Here is a 17,227-nt window from a genome sequence, read left to right as displayed (position 1 = left end):
ATTACTGGAGTATCTATTATCAACACTAATGACATCTTTTTGCCTTTGCCTTGGTATCTTAAAAAGGGTTAGGGTTACAGTTACTTAAACACCCTCTAGACCATAGGTGTCAAACTCTGGCCCGCGGGCCAAGTTTGGCCCGCAGCCTAATTACATTTGGCCCGCGAAGCCATACCAAATTACTATCAGAGCTGGCCTACTGGTATTATACAGCTAATATATATATTGTTTAGTATTAAGCTTTTCTTGTTCCAAATTCATTTTTTTAGCAAAATGTGTTTGAGTCCATAAGAAAAGATTCATTCTTATATCTGGAGGAATAAATATATTTCAATAAATATTAACGTTAGCCCGCGACTTTGTTCCAGTTTTGAATTTTGGCCCACTGTGTATTTGAGTTTGACACCCCAGCTCTAGACTATATGACCAAGAAATTTAGGTTGAAATTATTTTTAGTAACACATGTAAATACATGCTTCTTTCACCTTATGGTTCTCAGCTCTTACTCCGTGACTCCATTCACTTGGGTCCATTTGTGTTTGAGTGGCATAAATATGTCATTAGAAATTGAATACGAGTTGTCCCTTGAGTAGACCTTATGTGAAAAGTTTATTAGAAACAACTACTTTGTCTTCACTTGGTGTCTAAGGTGTCTACAGCTTTCTGATTATTCATCAATAATTACGTTTCTCGGCCTTCATCCCACGATGCAGATGTCACCCTAAAGATGCAGAGAAGCAACTCTATAAAGACTGTTTTTAGAAACTGAAAACTATCATGCCTTAACTGATAACAGAAATTTGTAAGTGTGAATCAAATATGCTATGGATATGTAAATATACAGTAAGCTGCCAGATGAGTATGTTGTTTTTCAGGGAAATTCATTCACGGTTGTAATGGTTGGTGCACAGTTGTAATTGTGCAGGTTTGGCCCCAGGGGTGCACCAGGAAACTCAAAACCTCAAAGCTCTAACTGATAACAGAGGTTTACGGTACATTGACTTCAGATGTTGTTGTGCTATTCTTAGAAACTTTGAGAAATAATAGAGCAACATCAAAAATGCTTTCGATATTTATTACATCCTCACATTCATATTCTGTTTAATATTTCAGGTGCCAAATATTTCTTACTGAATCTTATTAATGTAACTGTAATGTAATGAAGTATTTACAGAAGTGAAATGACCATTGTAGTGTTTCTTCTTTTCGTTTTTTTTTTTTTTTTTAATTTCCTTGAGCAGTTCATTTGGTTGTTTACTGAGAATTAATGTAACAACAGAATCCATAGCAGAAAAATAGTAATATCAATATCAGAATGCAGTATAATATGCAGTTTCATTTTATTGATCTATTTTACACATTTTACAGATGTGTTAATTGACTATTTATATATGACAGGCATTTAATATAACAAATAAATGATTATGTGCATAAAAAGAAAATGAAAAACATTTTAAAAATAGCGTAGAAATGAAGCGCACCCATTCCATCCCATTCGTTATGATCTCTTTATCTGCAAAAAGAAAACATCAGAAAGTTTAAAAAAGTCTCTTAATAAGAGCAATTTCAATTTTTATTTTACCCATTTACACAATTTAAATTTACATCCTAATGTTATTTATTCCAGGAGATAGTTCTGGAAGATTATATTATGGAAATTAAAGGCTATAATTTCTCAAATAAACTAATGTCTTTTTTTTTTATTCTTTAAGAAGCTAAATAATTGTATAATTTACATTATAAAAGGTGTACTTTTCAAGTGCAAACAGAACATTAAAATTCCTGATTAAAAAAAAAAAGATATTTAAGTGCTCTTTAGAGTTCCCATTTACTGCATTTTCTTGTGACTGGGTTTATCCTACATTACAACTCACCGACTTCAATAAAACTGAAATGCAGAAAATGTAAATTGCATGTTTACCTTAAGAAGGCTGATAATAATGCTATAGAAGAGAGAGAATATGAAAAGGAATATGAAGGAGGAAGCTGTGGACCACAGGCTGCCAAAATCGTCTTCAGCGGTGATATCATCCCAACTCAGATCACAAAAATCATCTAAGAAGTGGAAGATACATTACACTTGGTTAGAGGAGATCTATGTGCATCTGTTTTCATTTGTTTTTTTAGGGTAATGTGATTTTCCTCTTTGTTACTAGTGTTAATGGAAAAGTGAAAAAAGGAACAGTTTATGTGTATGTCTGCTTTTTGATGTTGTTTCAAGCTATTCATGTACACATATACCAAAGAGTTTCCATGCAACGTTTATTTCAAACAGACAGCACACATAAAAGCAACTGGACACTGTGACTCACACAGGCTGAACAACAACATGATGAAAACAAAACAAACATTTTGTCTCACAGTGACTGACATCACAAGTGCACAGGTTTTCATATAGAAAACTCTCACAGACAAAGAATGACACAAGCACAAAATATCATATTTAAACCTTAGTAGTTACAGTCACATTCTATGGAATTACCATGGGCACTGGACACTGTTTTAAAAATAGGTTTAGGTCTGACTCCGACACGGCAGGTGAACTCTTTGGTTGGATTTTTTTTGTCCCAGTTTGCCTTACTGGTGGTGTAAAGACTCATACTTCGCCATTTCTGGTCATTTTTGCTCTGCTGTGGAGGGACGTCGGTGGCTGTAACATAAGGTCCTTGTGTCTTTCCAACCATTTCTGACCATTCGATTTTATATGTCTCATCCACAGTACTGGTGACCAGACACACCAGAGTGATTTTATCTTCAGACTGAAACTGGTCAGTGGGCAGCTGTGGGATGTAGACTGCTACTGTTGGCTCTGTCCCATCAGAAAGAGATAGTCAGTTAAACAGAGATTTATGTTCAAGTTTAAAGTGAAGACACTGAGTTCAAATGTATATATGTAGACAGACAGAAAGGTGTGTGTGTGTATGTGTGTGAATTTAACATACTGTTTGTCAGATCTGTAGTTGGTGAAACATCAAAATTATTTAAATGAAACTACTACTTAAACATAATATGTTATACCACTAACACTTTAATGTCAATACAAGAAAACTAAAATAAACTAATAAAATCAATCATATATGCATATATATGCATAAGGCTCACCTGCTTTTATGGGTTTACCTTGTTTTATTAAAGAATTAAAGTGTTTTGTTTTTTTCAAAAACAACAACAACAGCTATGAGTTACTCACCTCCTTTGTTGTTTTGGTTAGTATTGTTCACCGGCTCAGACGCCTCTGCAATACAAAGACATGCACACATGTATGTATGCAAAAGCAGTATACAGAAGTATACAGAAGTTGAGGGAAACTGTGATACTGTGTTCCTACTGTATCGATTTAGTTAGATTAAAGTAGTAACAAAATAAAATGACTGAGCATTCTATTTATAAATTTAGAAAAATGTAAGAATAAGTCGTGCTATTTAATAAGGCAAAATATTTGCTTTTATGTTGGTTATTTGGCACAAACAGCATATTTATATATAGTATTTTTTTAAAGGTTGAAACAATAATTCCTCGGTATGTTATTTTGTCAATGTTAGCAGTTCAAAATGGCCTTATTACTGCTTCCACTACCAAAAACATCAAAACCAATAAAATAGAGAACTAAAGAGAGCTAACTTGTGTTCTTATCAGAGGTAGCAATCACTAGGTGTAGCTCAGTAATAATTTAAGAGTAATTGTAATTACTGATCTGAAAACAACTAACAAAAAAAGAACAACTTGAAAAAGGTTACTGAATTTGATAATGCATTACACATCAGTTCAATTCTAATTTTTGTAAAAGTTTAAATTCATTCAAATTGTTTAACTTTGGAATATATTATCAATGCTGTCATGTGGTAATTGTAAATAATGCTCAGAAAATAACTAACACAAATGTGACTTACCATCAGGCTTACGTGGTTTTGTGATAGGAGCCTGTGCAATTCCAGCAGTGTGGTTTACAGCACATTGAAAATTCTGTCGTCCATCCCAGTCCTGTCTCCTCACTCGGATTTGACTGACTCCAGTATAAACATTGCCTTTTTGTACTGCAGGGTACTGGATGAAGTCTGTCAAGGGATTGTTGTCGTTGCTCCATGAGAAAGTCACTGCAGGAGGGTTAAAGCCAGTGGCAAGGCAGCCAAGAGTGACCATATCTCCACTTTCAGAACCACATGGTACCAGAGGAAACACAGTGGGTGCAGTTGAAGTGTCTAAGAAAGGGGAGACAACACTAATTAAGATACCGGAATAGAAATACAATAATATACCACACATTTTCTCTTAGAAATGATTAAAGAGAAAACACATGAGAGGACCATTTTGTTTAATAAAGGCCAGTGTGAAGACATTGCCTTTTCTAAATGTTCAATACAAAAACATTTCAAGTGCCTGAATCCTTCCGTGCAACATTTTTTTAGAGGCAGTTTGTTCATCATCATCATCTGTTATTCAACACATAAATTAGAACATTATTTTAAATGTAGAACATGAACAGAAATCATTAGAAAAGCATAGTGTAAAGTTGTTAAATGTCCTTTCACAGTGTTGATGGCAAATTCTTACAAAAACACAAAAAATTTGATCCAACTTAAGCAGTGATCTCTGAAATGAGATGGTAATCTTACCTGATGAAACAGTGACTGTTGTCCCCTTTCCCCAATAGTCAAAAACACCGTAGCACAGTATAGAATCTAGTTCTTCCATGATATCAAAAGGCTAATCTATTCACGATATGGAAAAAGTCTAATTCAACATTAATTTTATTCCCACTAGATTGAAATCTTATTAAATCACCAAATTATACCCATTTTGACATTATCACGTTTAAGAATATTTCTCACATAATGTGAAGTTATATTATAACTTGTAAAATGAATTTCTCTATCCGAAACATATCCTATGCAGATTTTAAATAGGACAAGTCTTACCTAATGACATTTTTATCTTGATGCCATTTTCTTATGAGTCAAAAGCTCATTTGTGACAGTTACTTCTTACACAAATTAATTACTATGACATTCCAATTTTGTCTCAGAGAAAAATAAAATAAGTTTAAAACACTTACTTCTTGATATAGTTATAACTAATATAAATAAATTATGTTGTTGTTGTTTTTTTTTGTTTTTTTTTACAAATTCTTTGCTCTTTTGGCTACAAAGTGTTCCAATAATGACTTGCTTTGGTGAATTTATCCCAATTGATGTATTGTCGTAGTTGATAAAAAAAATTCTGTCTTTAGTGAAAACTACATCAATTCATACCTGACGTGACGGTGACCTTTGTGCCCTTTCCCCAGTAGTCAAAAGCGTAGTCACAGTTTAACAAGTTATTCACCACTTCATACAAAAACAGACTTTCCATCTTGGCATACTTGGTTTTCTTCATGTTGTTTGTGCAAATTAAGATTCAAAAGACTGAATTAAACCTGTTTTTCACCACCAAGTCTTCAAATTACCTCACACTTGACTTGCAGTATTTTACAAATACAGTGGGAATACACTGTACACTAACACACTGTTTCTTCGGAAAATATCAAAGTTTTTAACTCAAAATCTTAAGATTAAGGACATATTCCAAGTGCCTTACCTGTTGTGACTGTAACCATTGTACCTTTCCCCCAGTAGTCGAAAGCCCAGTTATCACAGTTAACGGAGTCGTTTGCACCTCTCACAAAAACTAACTTCTCAGGTATCCTGTTAATTTGTAACATTTTTCTGACATTTGAAATAGCTAGAACCACTCTAAACTCAATAATTTTTTACATAGTTATGTTCCAATTAAATTAAAGGTCACAAAGTTTTTAATCACCAGAGTTAAAATCATGGCTACAGACTATAGCCTTGCAATAAACCAGAAATTAAAGCACTGCATGGTTTTCACAGTGTTTTTGAACTTAAATGTCAACATTAAAGAAAAAGAAATCAGATCCCTTTACCTGGTTGTGGCTTATCCCCAGTAGTCCAAAACAGTGTCTAGTATAAAATCTCAAAAATATGCAACATACAAAAACAACCACACTGAACTTTTAAATATGTCAAATTAAACTGTGAAAGTTTAACCTTTTTAATAAGGAGAATATGAAGCATGTCTTACTTGTTGTGACAGTGACCATTGTTCCTTTTCCCCAGTAGTCAAAGTAGTCATCACAGTGACAGATTTCAATTGTACTTCAGTGCAAAAATATTTTTTCACGTGATTACACTAACCTAATAAACTGGATAAATCTGTTATTTACACAGATGTTTTACTTTACCGCCAATGTCAATTAAGCACACAGTGTAACCAATTTTTCATTAAATGACAAATACAGAATTGTGCTCACTCAAAACAGATTAGATTGTTACTTACCAGAAGTTACTGTGACTTGTGTTCCTTTCCCCCAGTAGTCAAAGTAGCCATCACAGTGATCTGTTACAGTCTGCTTGTAATACAAATACTTTTTTAATTTAAACCAAGGAAGTATGAAAAAGCGTCTCCCTCTGTGCCTTTTATAAGCAATTTCCTTTGAGACATCTATTTCCTGTGGTTTGGCTTCTATAAAATTAGGTATATGCCAACTTCCTCTTGTTAACTGCAGTATGTATAGCAAACCACTAGCAGAAGTTAATTATTCATTTTCAAATAGATCTAATCTAATATCTAATCTATTTAATGTATTAATGTCCTAAAAATAGGTAAACACCCTTTGGACTATGGAACCAATAATTTTAAAGGCTGAAATTACTTATGGTACCAAACATTCTTAGTACTTTATAGATATATCACACAGTCACAATGTTTAGTGCATAGTTGTGAATATTCAGTCAGCTTGCTTAATTAATTTCATGACCCCTAACATCAGTGTTAGTCTGTCTTTCTGCATCCACTTGGGTCCTTTTGTGTTTCAGTGGTCTAAATAAGTCATCAGAGAATGAATGCAAGACTATACTTAGACCCATACAGGCCTGCAAGTTTTGTTTTGTTTTGTTTTTGTTTTTTTTGTTTTTTTACCTTGAGGACTTTTCCATGCATCAATACATTACAGTACACCAAATACCAGAGTCCTTCAGGCAGACCTCATGTCAAAAGTATAACAGAAACAACTACTTGGTGTTCACTTGATTTGTATGGTGTTTGACACTATCTGATTATTTCCTAAAAGTTGATTCTGTTCAACTGGACCTAGGGTTTTTAATGGGGAAAATGTTTCATCACTCATCCATTCATGACTTCCTCAGTCGCCTGAAAGAGTCACTTGGAAACTGTTACGTCCAGATGAACCAACTTTCGAGGATTTCCTTAGCTTAGGTATTGTTGCAGGAATTGCCGTCTTGTGTGTGACTGGGTGCAGTAAGGAGTGTATGTGATGTGTGTGTGAGCATGCGCGTGAAGGAAACGCGGGGAGCGAAAGAGGGAAAAGAGAGAGAGAGTGTGTCATGGGTAGAGAGGGCGACCGGGAGCAGCGTTCTAACGGGCTACAGGCTATGCAGTGTGTTTCCGAAGTGTGCAGTACTGTTATTAAAGCCTCATCACTTCAGTAATCTCCGGTGCCTCGGCTGGTTTCTGTCTGCCTCACTACTCCACAAAAGTGAAGGGAGTTAACCCCGAAGGAGGACAAACTTCGGCCCTGGAGGAAGCATCTCCCCTCGCGTCTCCCGACCACGGTCAGGGGACTGACGGCGAGGAATGGTTAACACTGGCGACCACGAAGGGACCCTCTCACGTTGTCAAAGGAGTGGTGAGCACTGAGAAAAACCGACAGGCTAAAGCGGCTAACGATAAGGCCGAGTGACCGTAATTACAAGTGTATTAGCCCGTAGCTAAGCTAACTCGCGATGGCCGCTGCTCGCCATTCTCGTGAAAAGTACGGACTTGAGACCAATTACTCCAACCCGTTCATATCGCTGACCAGTGTCTCCGAGGGTGCCGCGAGCATTAGGGAAGCTAACAGAGACAGAGCTGTGACTAAATGTGAACATATGAACCCATTCCTGTGTGCCGAAAGTTGTGCTAACACACACGCTAATGGAGAGGGTGTATTCGCGCCGCCCGATGGTCCTGCCCGGCCGCAGTTTTCCCGCACGAATCCCTTCGTTGATGCTGAATGCCGCAGCTACGGCCGTGAGAGAAACACAGGCAGCAGCATGAACTATTATCCAGCTCCTACTCCCCAAATGAAAATCCACTATCCAGACTCAAACCCATTTTCCCCCGCTCACGTGGACAGTTTTGTACACAGCACACCGGCTCAGTTTAACGCAATGTTAAATACACCCATGCAATGTATGCCTTCCAGTAGCCTTAATGAAGCCATAAGCTATGGGGAAATCACTGCACAGCATAAACCCCGCTCGAAACCAGGCAAGACCCGCTGTGTGCCCTGTCAGCCCCCATCTGACAGTGAAGAGGACGGTGACACTAGAGAGAGAGTCCCCACTCTACGTCCGGGCCAATATGACGGCACCACACCGTGGAAGGAATTTCTGCACAGGTTTGAGAGCTGCGCTGAAGCCAACTATTGGTCAGAAAAAACAATGACAACTCAGCTTAAATTCTGCCTAGTTGGAGCAGCAGGGGCCATTATCCACAGAAATCCCCGCTCATCCAAATGGGATTACCGCCGCCTGGTGGACGAACTGGAAACTGCATATGGCCCTTCTTCTGACCATGCAGCTGCTGTTGCTGTAGAACTGAGGCAGCGAGTGCGTAAACCTGGTGAGGCCCTGCATGTTTTCAGAGATGACATTTATGGGAAAGTGGCTGTTGCATATGGTAATAGAGCAGAGACTGAACAAGACTCTATAGCTGTTGAAGTTTTCACCAATGGGCTGGGTGATGCAGAAATAGTACAGAAGTTGCTAGAGAGGCACCCAGCCACACTCGCCTGTGCATACGAAATAGCCCACCGACACGAAACCACTAAAAGGGCTGCATCTTATGTAACCAGTGCCATGCAGCAAGGAGCCCGTAACGCAGCTGAACGCCGGCCCCGAGCTGCCGTCGTCAGAGAAAAAGACAAAGATGAGACTGTTGCTGAGCATGCACCTGCAGCTAGCCCCTCACCGAATCGTTTTGCCCCACACACACCCTCGACAACACCGAACAATCACAGAAACTTTAAAAGGAGTGGGGTTCGCTGCCATAACTGTCAAGGTTGGGGCCATGTCCAAAAGCAGTGCCCTTCCCCTCACAAAACCACCAAGGCCTTAACACTGAACAGTAGCCCTTGGGACAGCCCAAAACCCACTGTACTCCACCTTAAGTGCCAAAGCCAAGAAATGAGTATCCCCATGCGCCTCTACGAAATGGAGGTATGTGCTGTTTTGGACAGTGGAGCCCGGAGGAGCGTGCTGCCGCTGCCCTACTACAACTCCATCCACCCAGACGTGAGACCACCACTACAGCCCTCAGTTGTTGAGACCTTGCTTGGTGTGGGACCTGGGGACCTGCTAGGTGAAGCCCAGATACCTGTCAATATCAACAATCGACAGGTGGATGTTGATTTCTTGGTGGCAGATATAGCAGGAAATGAGGTGCTGCTTGGGCATCCCTTCCTCACTCAAGCTGAAGCACGTCTTGATTTCGGCAAACGCCGCATCATCCTTTTCGGTGAAGAGGTGCTCTACTACCAAACCGAAGCCAGTACAAAGTCACACGCAGTGAGAATAGCTAGAACTGTGGTGGTGGAACCGGGGCAAGAGTATATGGTGAAAGGCAATGTGCATCCTGGTGCAGCAGCTCGAGGTGACATGATGCTTAGTCCCACCAAAGGTTTTGTTGAGAAGCACAAAGTACTTATCGCCAGAGTCCTAGTCAACGCACAGCCTTCTAAAGCTGTCCCACTTCGCCTTTTTAACCTTGGCAATAAAGCAGTAACAATTAAGGCGGGATCCATTGCCGGGCTCCTCCAGCCAGCTGAGGCCGTGGAACCCTCCATGGTCTCCCCAGCTGCAGACTCTCTGACCAGCCCTCCTGTGGTTCCTCTGCACCTGCAGGAACTCTATGCCCAGAGCTCCACAGACCTCAATGACTATGAACAGCTCCAACTGAAACGCTTGCTTTGCACTTATGGACATGTGTTTTCTACAGGGCCTGCTGACCTGGGCCGAACCAGCCTTGTGCAGCATGACATCATAACCCGTCCTGGTGCCCCAGTCAAACAAAATCCACGAAGAATGGCAGGGGAAAAGCAGCAAAATGCTGATCAGCAGATCTACGACAGTCTACAGAGCGGTCTCGCCCAACGCAGCTGCAGCAGCTGGGCCTCGCCCATCGTTATGGTGCGCAAGAAAGATGGGACATACCGTCTCTGCATTGACTACAGGGCTCTCAACGACCACACCATAACAGACGCCTACCCGCTGCCCCGCATCCAGGACACGCTGGACACACTCTCAACTGCCAGATGGTTCAGCACATTAGACCTCGCATCAGGCTACTGGCAGGTTGAGCTGACGCCTAGAGCACGCAGGGCCGCCGCTTTCTGCACTAGGACAGGCCTCTTTGAGTGGAACGTCATGCCATTTGGACTATGCAATGCCCCGGCAACGTTCCAGCGGCTGATGGACCGCGTCCTGGCTGGCATGCAGTGGGAGACCTGCCTGGTCTACTTGGACGACATCATCGTGCTGGCTAAGGACGTGTCGGGGATGCTGCAACGGCTTGGCCAGGTATTCTATAGACTTCAACAAGCTAACTTGAAACTGAAACCTGCCAAATGCTGCCTCTTTCGCCGCGAAGTTGCTTATCTTGGCCATGTGGTATCCGAGCATGGTGTGGCTACTGACCCCAGCAAAGTTCAAAAAGTTCAGATGTGGCCCACACCTACGTCCATCCAGGAGGTCAGACGCTTCATCGGCCTGGCCTCATATTACCGCCGGTTTGTGAAAGATTTTGCCTCTATAGCCGAACCCCTGCACAGCCTGACCAAGAAGAATGCACATTTTCAGTGGCATGCTGAGCACCAAGCAGCTTTCGACAAGCTGAAGTGTCGACTCACCTCTGCCCCTGTTCTTGGCTATCCACTTGACCATGGAGAAATGACACTAGACACTGATGCCAGCGACACTGGCATCGGCGCGGTGCTGTCACAGATGCAACAGGGCGTGGAACGTGTGCTGGCATATGGCAGTCGTAAGCTATCAAGAACTGAACAAAACTACTGCACCACACGACGTGAACTACTAGCCGTCGTTGATTTCACATCCCATTTTCGCCAGTACCTCCTTGGACGGCCTTTCAAAGTGTGCACAGACCACAGCAGTCTACGGTGGCTAACAAAAATGAAAGAGCCAGAGGGACAGTTAGCTCGATGGCTCGAGAAGCTTGCCGAGTACAACTTTGAGATCATCCACCGTCCAGGTCGAGTGCACACCAATGCTGATAGCCTCTCCAGAAGACCCTGTCGCCAGTCCTGTCCATGCAGAGTGCAGGACCCCCCCAAGCATCTCGGGGGGACCAGTCATCAGGCAGTTCAATGCGAGTTGGACTCTGACACCAGCTCCCTGTTGCTGAGTCCGGTGAGGGTGGAGGGACAACCGGCTACTACAGCGGTGTGTCTAGTGGGGGTAAGTCACGACACCACTACACCAGAAACAAAGACTTTAGACCAAACTGCTCTTACAAAGTCAGACATTTTATGTCAAAACACTCCTACCAACACAGACATCTCAGAACAGACAATTCACACTAGAACAGACATATCACACCAGAACATGTCCACTAATACACACACTGTAAAGTTGACTGAGAAAGTATATGTGGCTAAAACCCTTGATACTGCTTCTCTGTTTCATGGCTGGACCATGGGGGAGCTGAGCCAAGCCCAGGACGCTGATGCAGACATTGCACCCATACGTGCCTGGATGGAGGCCAGCAGTGAGCGCCCCCCATGGACTATTGTTTCACCATGCAGCCCAGCCACTAAGACATACTGGGCTCAATGGAAACGGCTCTACTTCAGAGATGGAGTTCTGGTCCGTCGCTTCTACTGCCTTGACGAGACCCAGTTCTATCCCCAAATCGTACTGCCACGCAAGCTACAACCAGAAGTGATGGGCCAGATGCACGAAGGGCCAGTGGGTGGACATTTTGGTGTCGAGAGGACTGTGGCCAGACTACGAACCCGATTCTATTGGTATCACATGAGGGAAGACGTCGCTCTTTGGTGCCGTACTTGTACCAGCTGTGCATCCAGGGCCCGACCCCAGAAGACACCGCAAGCTCCGATGGGAACTGTCCGGGTAGGAGCCCCAATGGAGCGCGTTGCGCTGGACATTATGGGACCACTGAATGAGACGGAGCGCAGAAACCGATATGTGCTTGTGATACAAGACTAATTTACAAAGTGGACTGAAGCCTTTCCTATCCCAGATGAACGGGCTGCAACCGTTGCCGAGGTCGTTGCATCTGAGTGGGTGTGCCGCTACGGGATACCTCAAGCACTGCACAGTGACCAGGGACGCAATTTTGAATCTGATGTGTTCCAGGGGGTGTGCAGTTTGTTTGGCATAGATAAGACTCATACAACGCCATTCCGACCTCAGTCAGATGGCCAGGTTGAACGTTTCAATGCCACTCTCCAGAAGATCCTGGCCTCCACAGCAGAGCGTTGTCATTGGGACTGGGACCTGATGATCCCGTACGCTGTTATGGCCTACAGGGCGACCAAACACAGTGCTACAGGTTTCACCCCGAACTTCATGATGTTTGGCCGAGAACTGAGTGAGCCAGTGGACCTTGTCGCAGGTCTACCTCCTGATCCAGACAACCAACCCTCAGCTCCAGAGTATGTGCAGCAAATGCGTGAGCGGCTGGAGCTGGCCCACCTCATCGCCAGAGAAGCCCTGGGTGAGTCAGTCAAGCGCGCAAAAAGGCAATACGATAAGAACTGTTGCCACACACAGTATAAGACTGGAGATCCTGTATGGTATCTCATCAAAGGAACACGTCACGTCAAGAACAAGGTCAGAAAGTTCCTCCCATCGTATGAAGGACCATTCTTTGTCCTGGGGCAATTGGATGACCTAGTTTATCGGATCCAGAAGAACCCAAGGTCTAAAGTGAAAGTTGTCCACCATGACCAGCTAAAGCATTATCGCTGCCGCGAGCCACTGGACAATACCTGGGTCCTTGATCAAGCTCATCAGTGGTCCCCTACAGAGGTCCCACCACCAGCTTTAGAGGATGACCCAGCAGACCGTGATCTGGGTCTGCACAGTCTGTTCTCTACTGCAACTGGCAATGGCCCCAGCTCCTCACAGCCATCGGTCTCAGTTGCAGCTGATCCCGCTCTGGTTGTGGTTGTCCCATCGTCCCCTTCCCATGTAGACCATGAGAATGGTGGGGGTGTGGTGGGTGAGCCAGACCACCCGGGCCAGCAGTTTCAGCGACCAACTCGTCGGCGCAGAGCTCCAGACCGGTATGGAGCGTGGATCACTTAGCTTGGTTTACCTACCATGGACAGTTCCAAGTAGGACTGAAGATTCAGTTCAAGTTTAAATAGTTTCAGCCTCCTACACTGTTAGCTACAATGGTTTAAAAGAGCTGTATTTTTCATTGTTCCAGTGTTTACATTTAAAAAAAAAAGATGAGTAAAGTATCTGAAGGACCTACGGGGTTATCTACATGCACTTATCCATTTGTATTTGTGCCTTCCTAGATGCTAGGATAAGTTAGTTATTCCCGGTCGCCATGTAATAGTTACAGTTGTGTAATTTCTTTTCTACTTAACAGCACTTGAAATGCTTTATTTTGCACATGTATGTACACCTTACTTGAGCCAACCTCTTTGTCACTGAAGTGCACTCGTTGATACTATACCTCACCTTATATGCGGTAATGGCTAACACTTTTATCTCCTGTGGGCTCCAAGTGGTAAAGGGGATTGTGTACCAGTTTTATGCATTACAATGCTGGAGTGGAATTATTGTTTAATTGCCATCCAGAGTGGGGGTAGTGTTGCAGGAATTGCCGTCTTGTGTGTGACTGGGTGCAGTAAGGAGTGTATGTGATGTGTGTGTGAGCATGCGCGTGAAGGAAACGCGGGGAGCGAAAGAGGGAAAAGAGAGAGAGAGTGTGTCATGGGTAGAGAGGGCGACCGGGAGCAGCGTTCTAACGGGCTACAGGCTATGCAGTGTGTTTCCGAAGTGTGCAGTACTGTTATTAAAGCCTCATCACTTCAGTAATCTCCGGTGCCTCGGCTGGTTTCTGTCTGCCTCACTACTCCACAAAAGTGAAGGGAGTTAACCCCGAAGGAGGACAAACTTCGGCCCTGGAGGAAGCATCTCCCCTCGCGTCTCCCGACCACGGTCAGGGGACTGACGGCGAGGAATGGTTAACAGTATCCTGGCCTTAATCCCACTGACAGGATGGTTGACTTGTTTTGTATGAATGCATGTGTCAGGTATACATATTAATACTCGAGGATCTGTGTCACGGTCCTTGGTCGGATTGACCCAGCATTTGGAGTTTTTTATGTCTTGGTTTATTTTTGAATGATGGATTGTTCTTTATGTTTCTCTGGTTTGTTGGGTTTTATGATGAGTCTGTGTTTCAGTTATTTTGGTGTGTCTTTGCATTATGGATTGTTTTCTTATTCTCTTGTAGGGCTTGTGGTGGTGATGATGATGATTATTAGTTTCATGTTTCTGTTTATCCGTGTTTAAGGATTTGTTGTTGCATGTATTGTTTGAGTTGCATGTGTTATATTCTGTCTGCGTCTTTGTTTAGTGTTTTCTTATTTCCTGTTTTATTGTGAAGGTCTATGTCTCATGTGAGTGTGTTCAGTTCTACTGCTCCCCTGTCTCGTTAGTCCAATTTCTCCCAGCTGTGTCTCCCTCCTGTTGCCCATTCCCTGATTACCACCCTGTATATTAGCCCTGTGTTTTCCTGTGCTCAGTGTCATGTTGTACTGTCAGATCCTGACTGTGTGTTCCAGTTTGCGGTTTCATGGGTTGTTTTCTGTTTTTGTTTGGTGCCAGCAATAAAGCTGTGGTCTTCAGTTACATTTCCATCTCAGAGTCCTGCATTTGGATCCACATCTCTACCTGCCCGCACACAGAGTCCTGACAATCTGATCAGAAGTTGTATAGTGAGTACAAAAAGGTGTGAGATATAATCGGTGTCATGATGCCAGCTATTTTTGCGCACCTGGTTGAGATCGTTGAAAATATCCTTCACATGGTAGCAACATAATTCTGCCAAAAGCGAGTGAGTAGTGAGTAACAGCAAAACATATCTGTTAATTTGCAGGAGGGAGCATGGCATTGGTTGCAATTATCAGATGCAGGACTGCATTTCTGAAGTGTGGATTTTGAAGATCCCAGGTGCCTTTTTTCACCATAAGAAGTCCAAAATAGTTTGATCAGTTGTTTTGAAAAAATTCTTTTGCAAGAAGAATGGAAGAGGAATTTGGGTAAAATGTTCATTTTTAACTGCACTGATTATTCTGATAAGCAAGAGATGTACGCTTCCCAATCTTTGGAGGTCCTGTTTAATTTTAGACATTAAAGGCAAGAAATTAACAGCGAAAAGAGCATTCAATGTTCTGGTTGCATTGATCCCTAGATCCCTCTACAGTCGGAGAATGAACCAAATCTCTGAAAAGCAGATAAAATTGATGATATGAAGAGAACAGGACTTGAGACATAAATCATCAGCATAAAGTGATAACTTAACTTCATAACTTAAATTCAGCTAAAAATAAAGGAGAACCTCAGAAAAATTGACAGAGGTTCTATAGCAAGTGCGAACAATAGAGGGGATGATGGACGTCCTTGTCTGGAGCCTCGGGAAAGTCTAAAAAAGATGGATTTAATACCATTGGTAAAGATCTTCAGTCTGTCCATCCTCTCCTGCGCTCTCTCCTCTCCTAAATCCAAAAGTTTTCACAGCAGAAAACGAGAGGAATTCCATCTGGACATTACAGGTTCGGTACAGCATGAGGGTTAACAAATTCGTATTCTTATGAATATGATGTGTAAATTGATTTATTCTTGTACCTCCATCCCACAGTGGCCAATTCTTCACCCCAGTGAAGGTGGTGATCATTTTCTCCTCATTTTAATAAATTGAGCCGTTTGGTCTTTGGTCCCAAAACATATCACTAAAAGGTTAATTAGCTGTATGTAAGCAGCAATGCATGGAAAAACACAGGATCCACCATACAAGCTATTTTATGTCCATGTCCATTCGCTTCCACTTATCCTTTTCAGGGTCACGGGGGGCACTGGAGCCTATCCCAGCTGTCATAGGGTGAGAGGCAGGGTACACCCTGGACAGTTCGCCAGTCTGTCGCAGGGCTAACACACAAGGACAGACAACCATTCACACTCACATTCATTCACACATTCACACCTAGTGGCAATTTGGATTATCCAATTAACCTATCCCCACAAGCTGCATGTCTTTGGACGGTGGGAGGAAGCTGAAGTACCCGGAGAGAACCCACGCAAACACGGGGAGAACATGCAAACTCCACACAGAAAGACCCCGGCCTGATGGTGGAATTGAACTCAGGACCTTCTTGCTGTCCGGCAACAGTGCTAACCACCGTGCCACCGTGCTGCCCAGCTAGCTATTTTATGATTATGAAAAAAAAAAACATGTCTATGCAGATGCCCAAAGCTTAACACTACAACCACTATGAAAATTTAACTTTTGTACCACCAGATTTTCATATACTTAAATTTGAAAGTGTTTTCCTCTCCTGCTTCAACCACCATTGTTATCAGAAAAAAAATCTCCTGTATGGCCCACAATGAATCCTGAGATATGGTAGGACACGAAGGATACACCAGACCCATCCTTGAAATTCGGGGAAAATAAGGACGCATTTGTCACCACATCTGGAGGACTATTCGAATTTGGACAGCCTTCGTCGCATTGCTCTGACGTCATTACCTCCAAATATAGCATTTGAAGCATCCTTCCCTTGAATTTGGACACAGCCTTTGTCTGTGTGTTGTTTTTCATTCGGTATCAGGTCATCTGTTGTTTTTACCATGTTTCCAAGTTTCATGTCCAGGTTTGTTCAAGTTCATGTCAGGGTTCTTCATGTTGTTTTTTAGTTCTCCCAGTTTAGGTTAATGTTTAGCTTTGCATCAGTTTGACTTTTCTTTTGTTTGCACCTTTTTCATCAGCCTTATTGAACGGCTCGCCTTTTGTTAATATCAAGTTTTGTTCTACGTTCCTTTGTCTTCATTTGGGTCTACTGTTCACAATTCATAGTCTGCTTCGGCACACTGTGACAGAGGAGATG

The 17,227-nt window shown here is 42.5% G+C and overlaps 1 gene segment (V, D, J or C); it reads right to left on the bottom strand.

Moving 5' to 3' along the window:
- LOC146633522 (immunoglobulin gamma-1 heavy chain-like) overlaps nt 1–17,227 on the bottom strand; it is a 127,509-nt gene that overhangs the window by 29,208 nt on the left and 81,074 nt on the right. The window contains 2 exon segments of the C gene segment in view: nt 3,903–4,199; nt 6,082–6,127. Of these exon segments, the coding sequence occupies nt 3,903–4,199; nt 6,082–6,127 (343 nt within the window).

This window comes from Diplotaxodon limnothrissa, linkage group LG4, assembly GCF_057381915.1.
Source record: "Diplotaxodon limnothrissa isolate DT_005_m linkage group LG4, D_limnothrissa_male_GT1.1, whole genome shotgun sequence".
Taxonomy (NCBI): domain Eukaryota; kingdom Metazoa; phylum Chordata; class Actinopteri; order Cichliformes; family Cichlidae; genus Diplotaxodon; species Diplotaxodon limnothrissa.
Note: the sequence above shows the minus strand (reverse complement) of the source record. Positions and strands in the feature narration are given on the sequence as shown.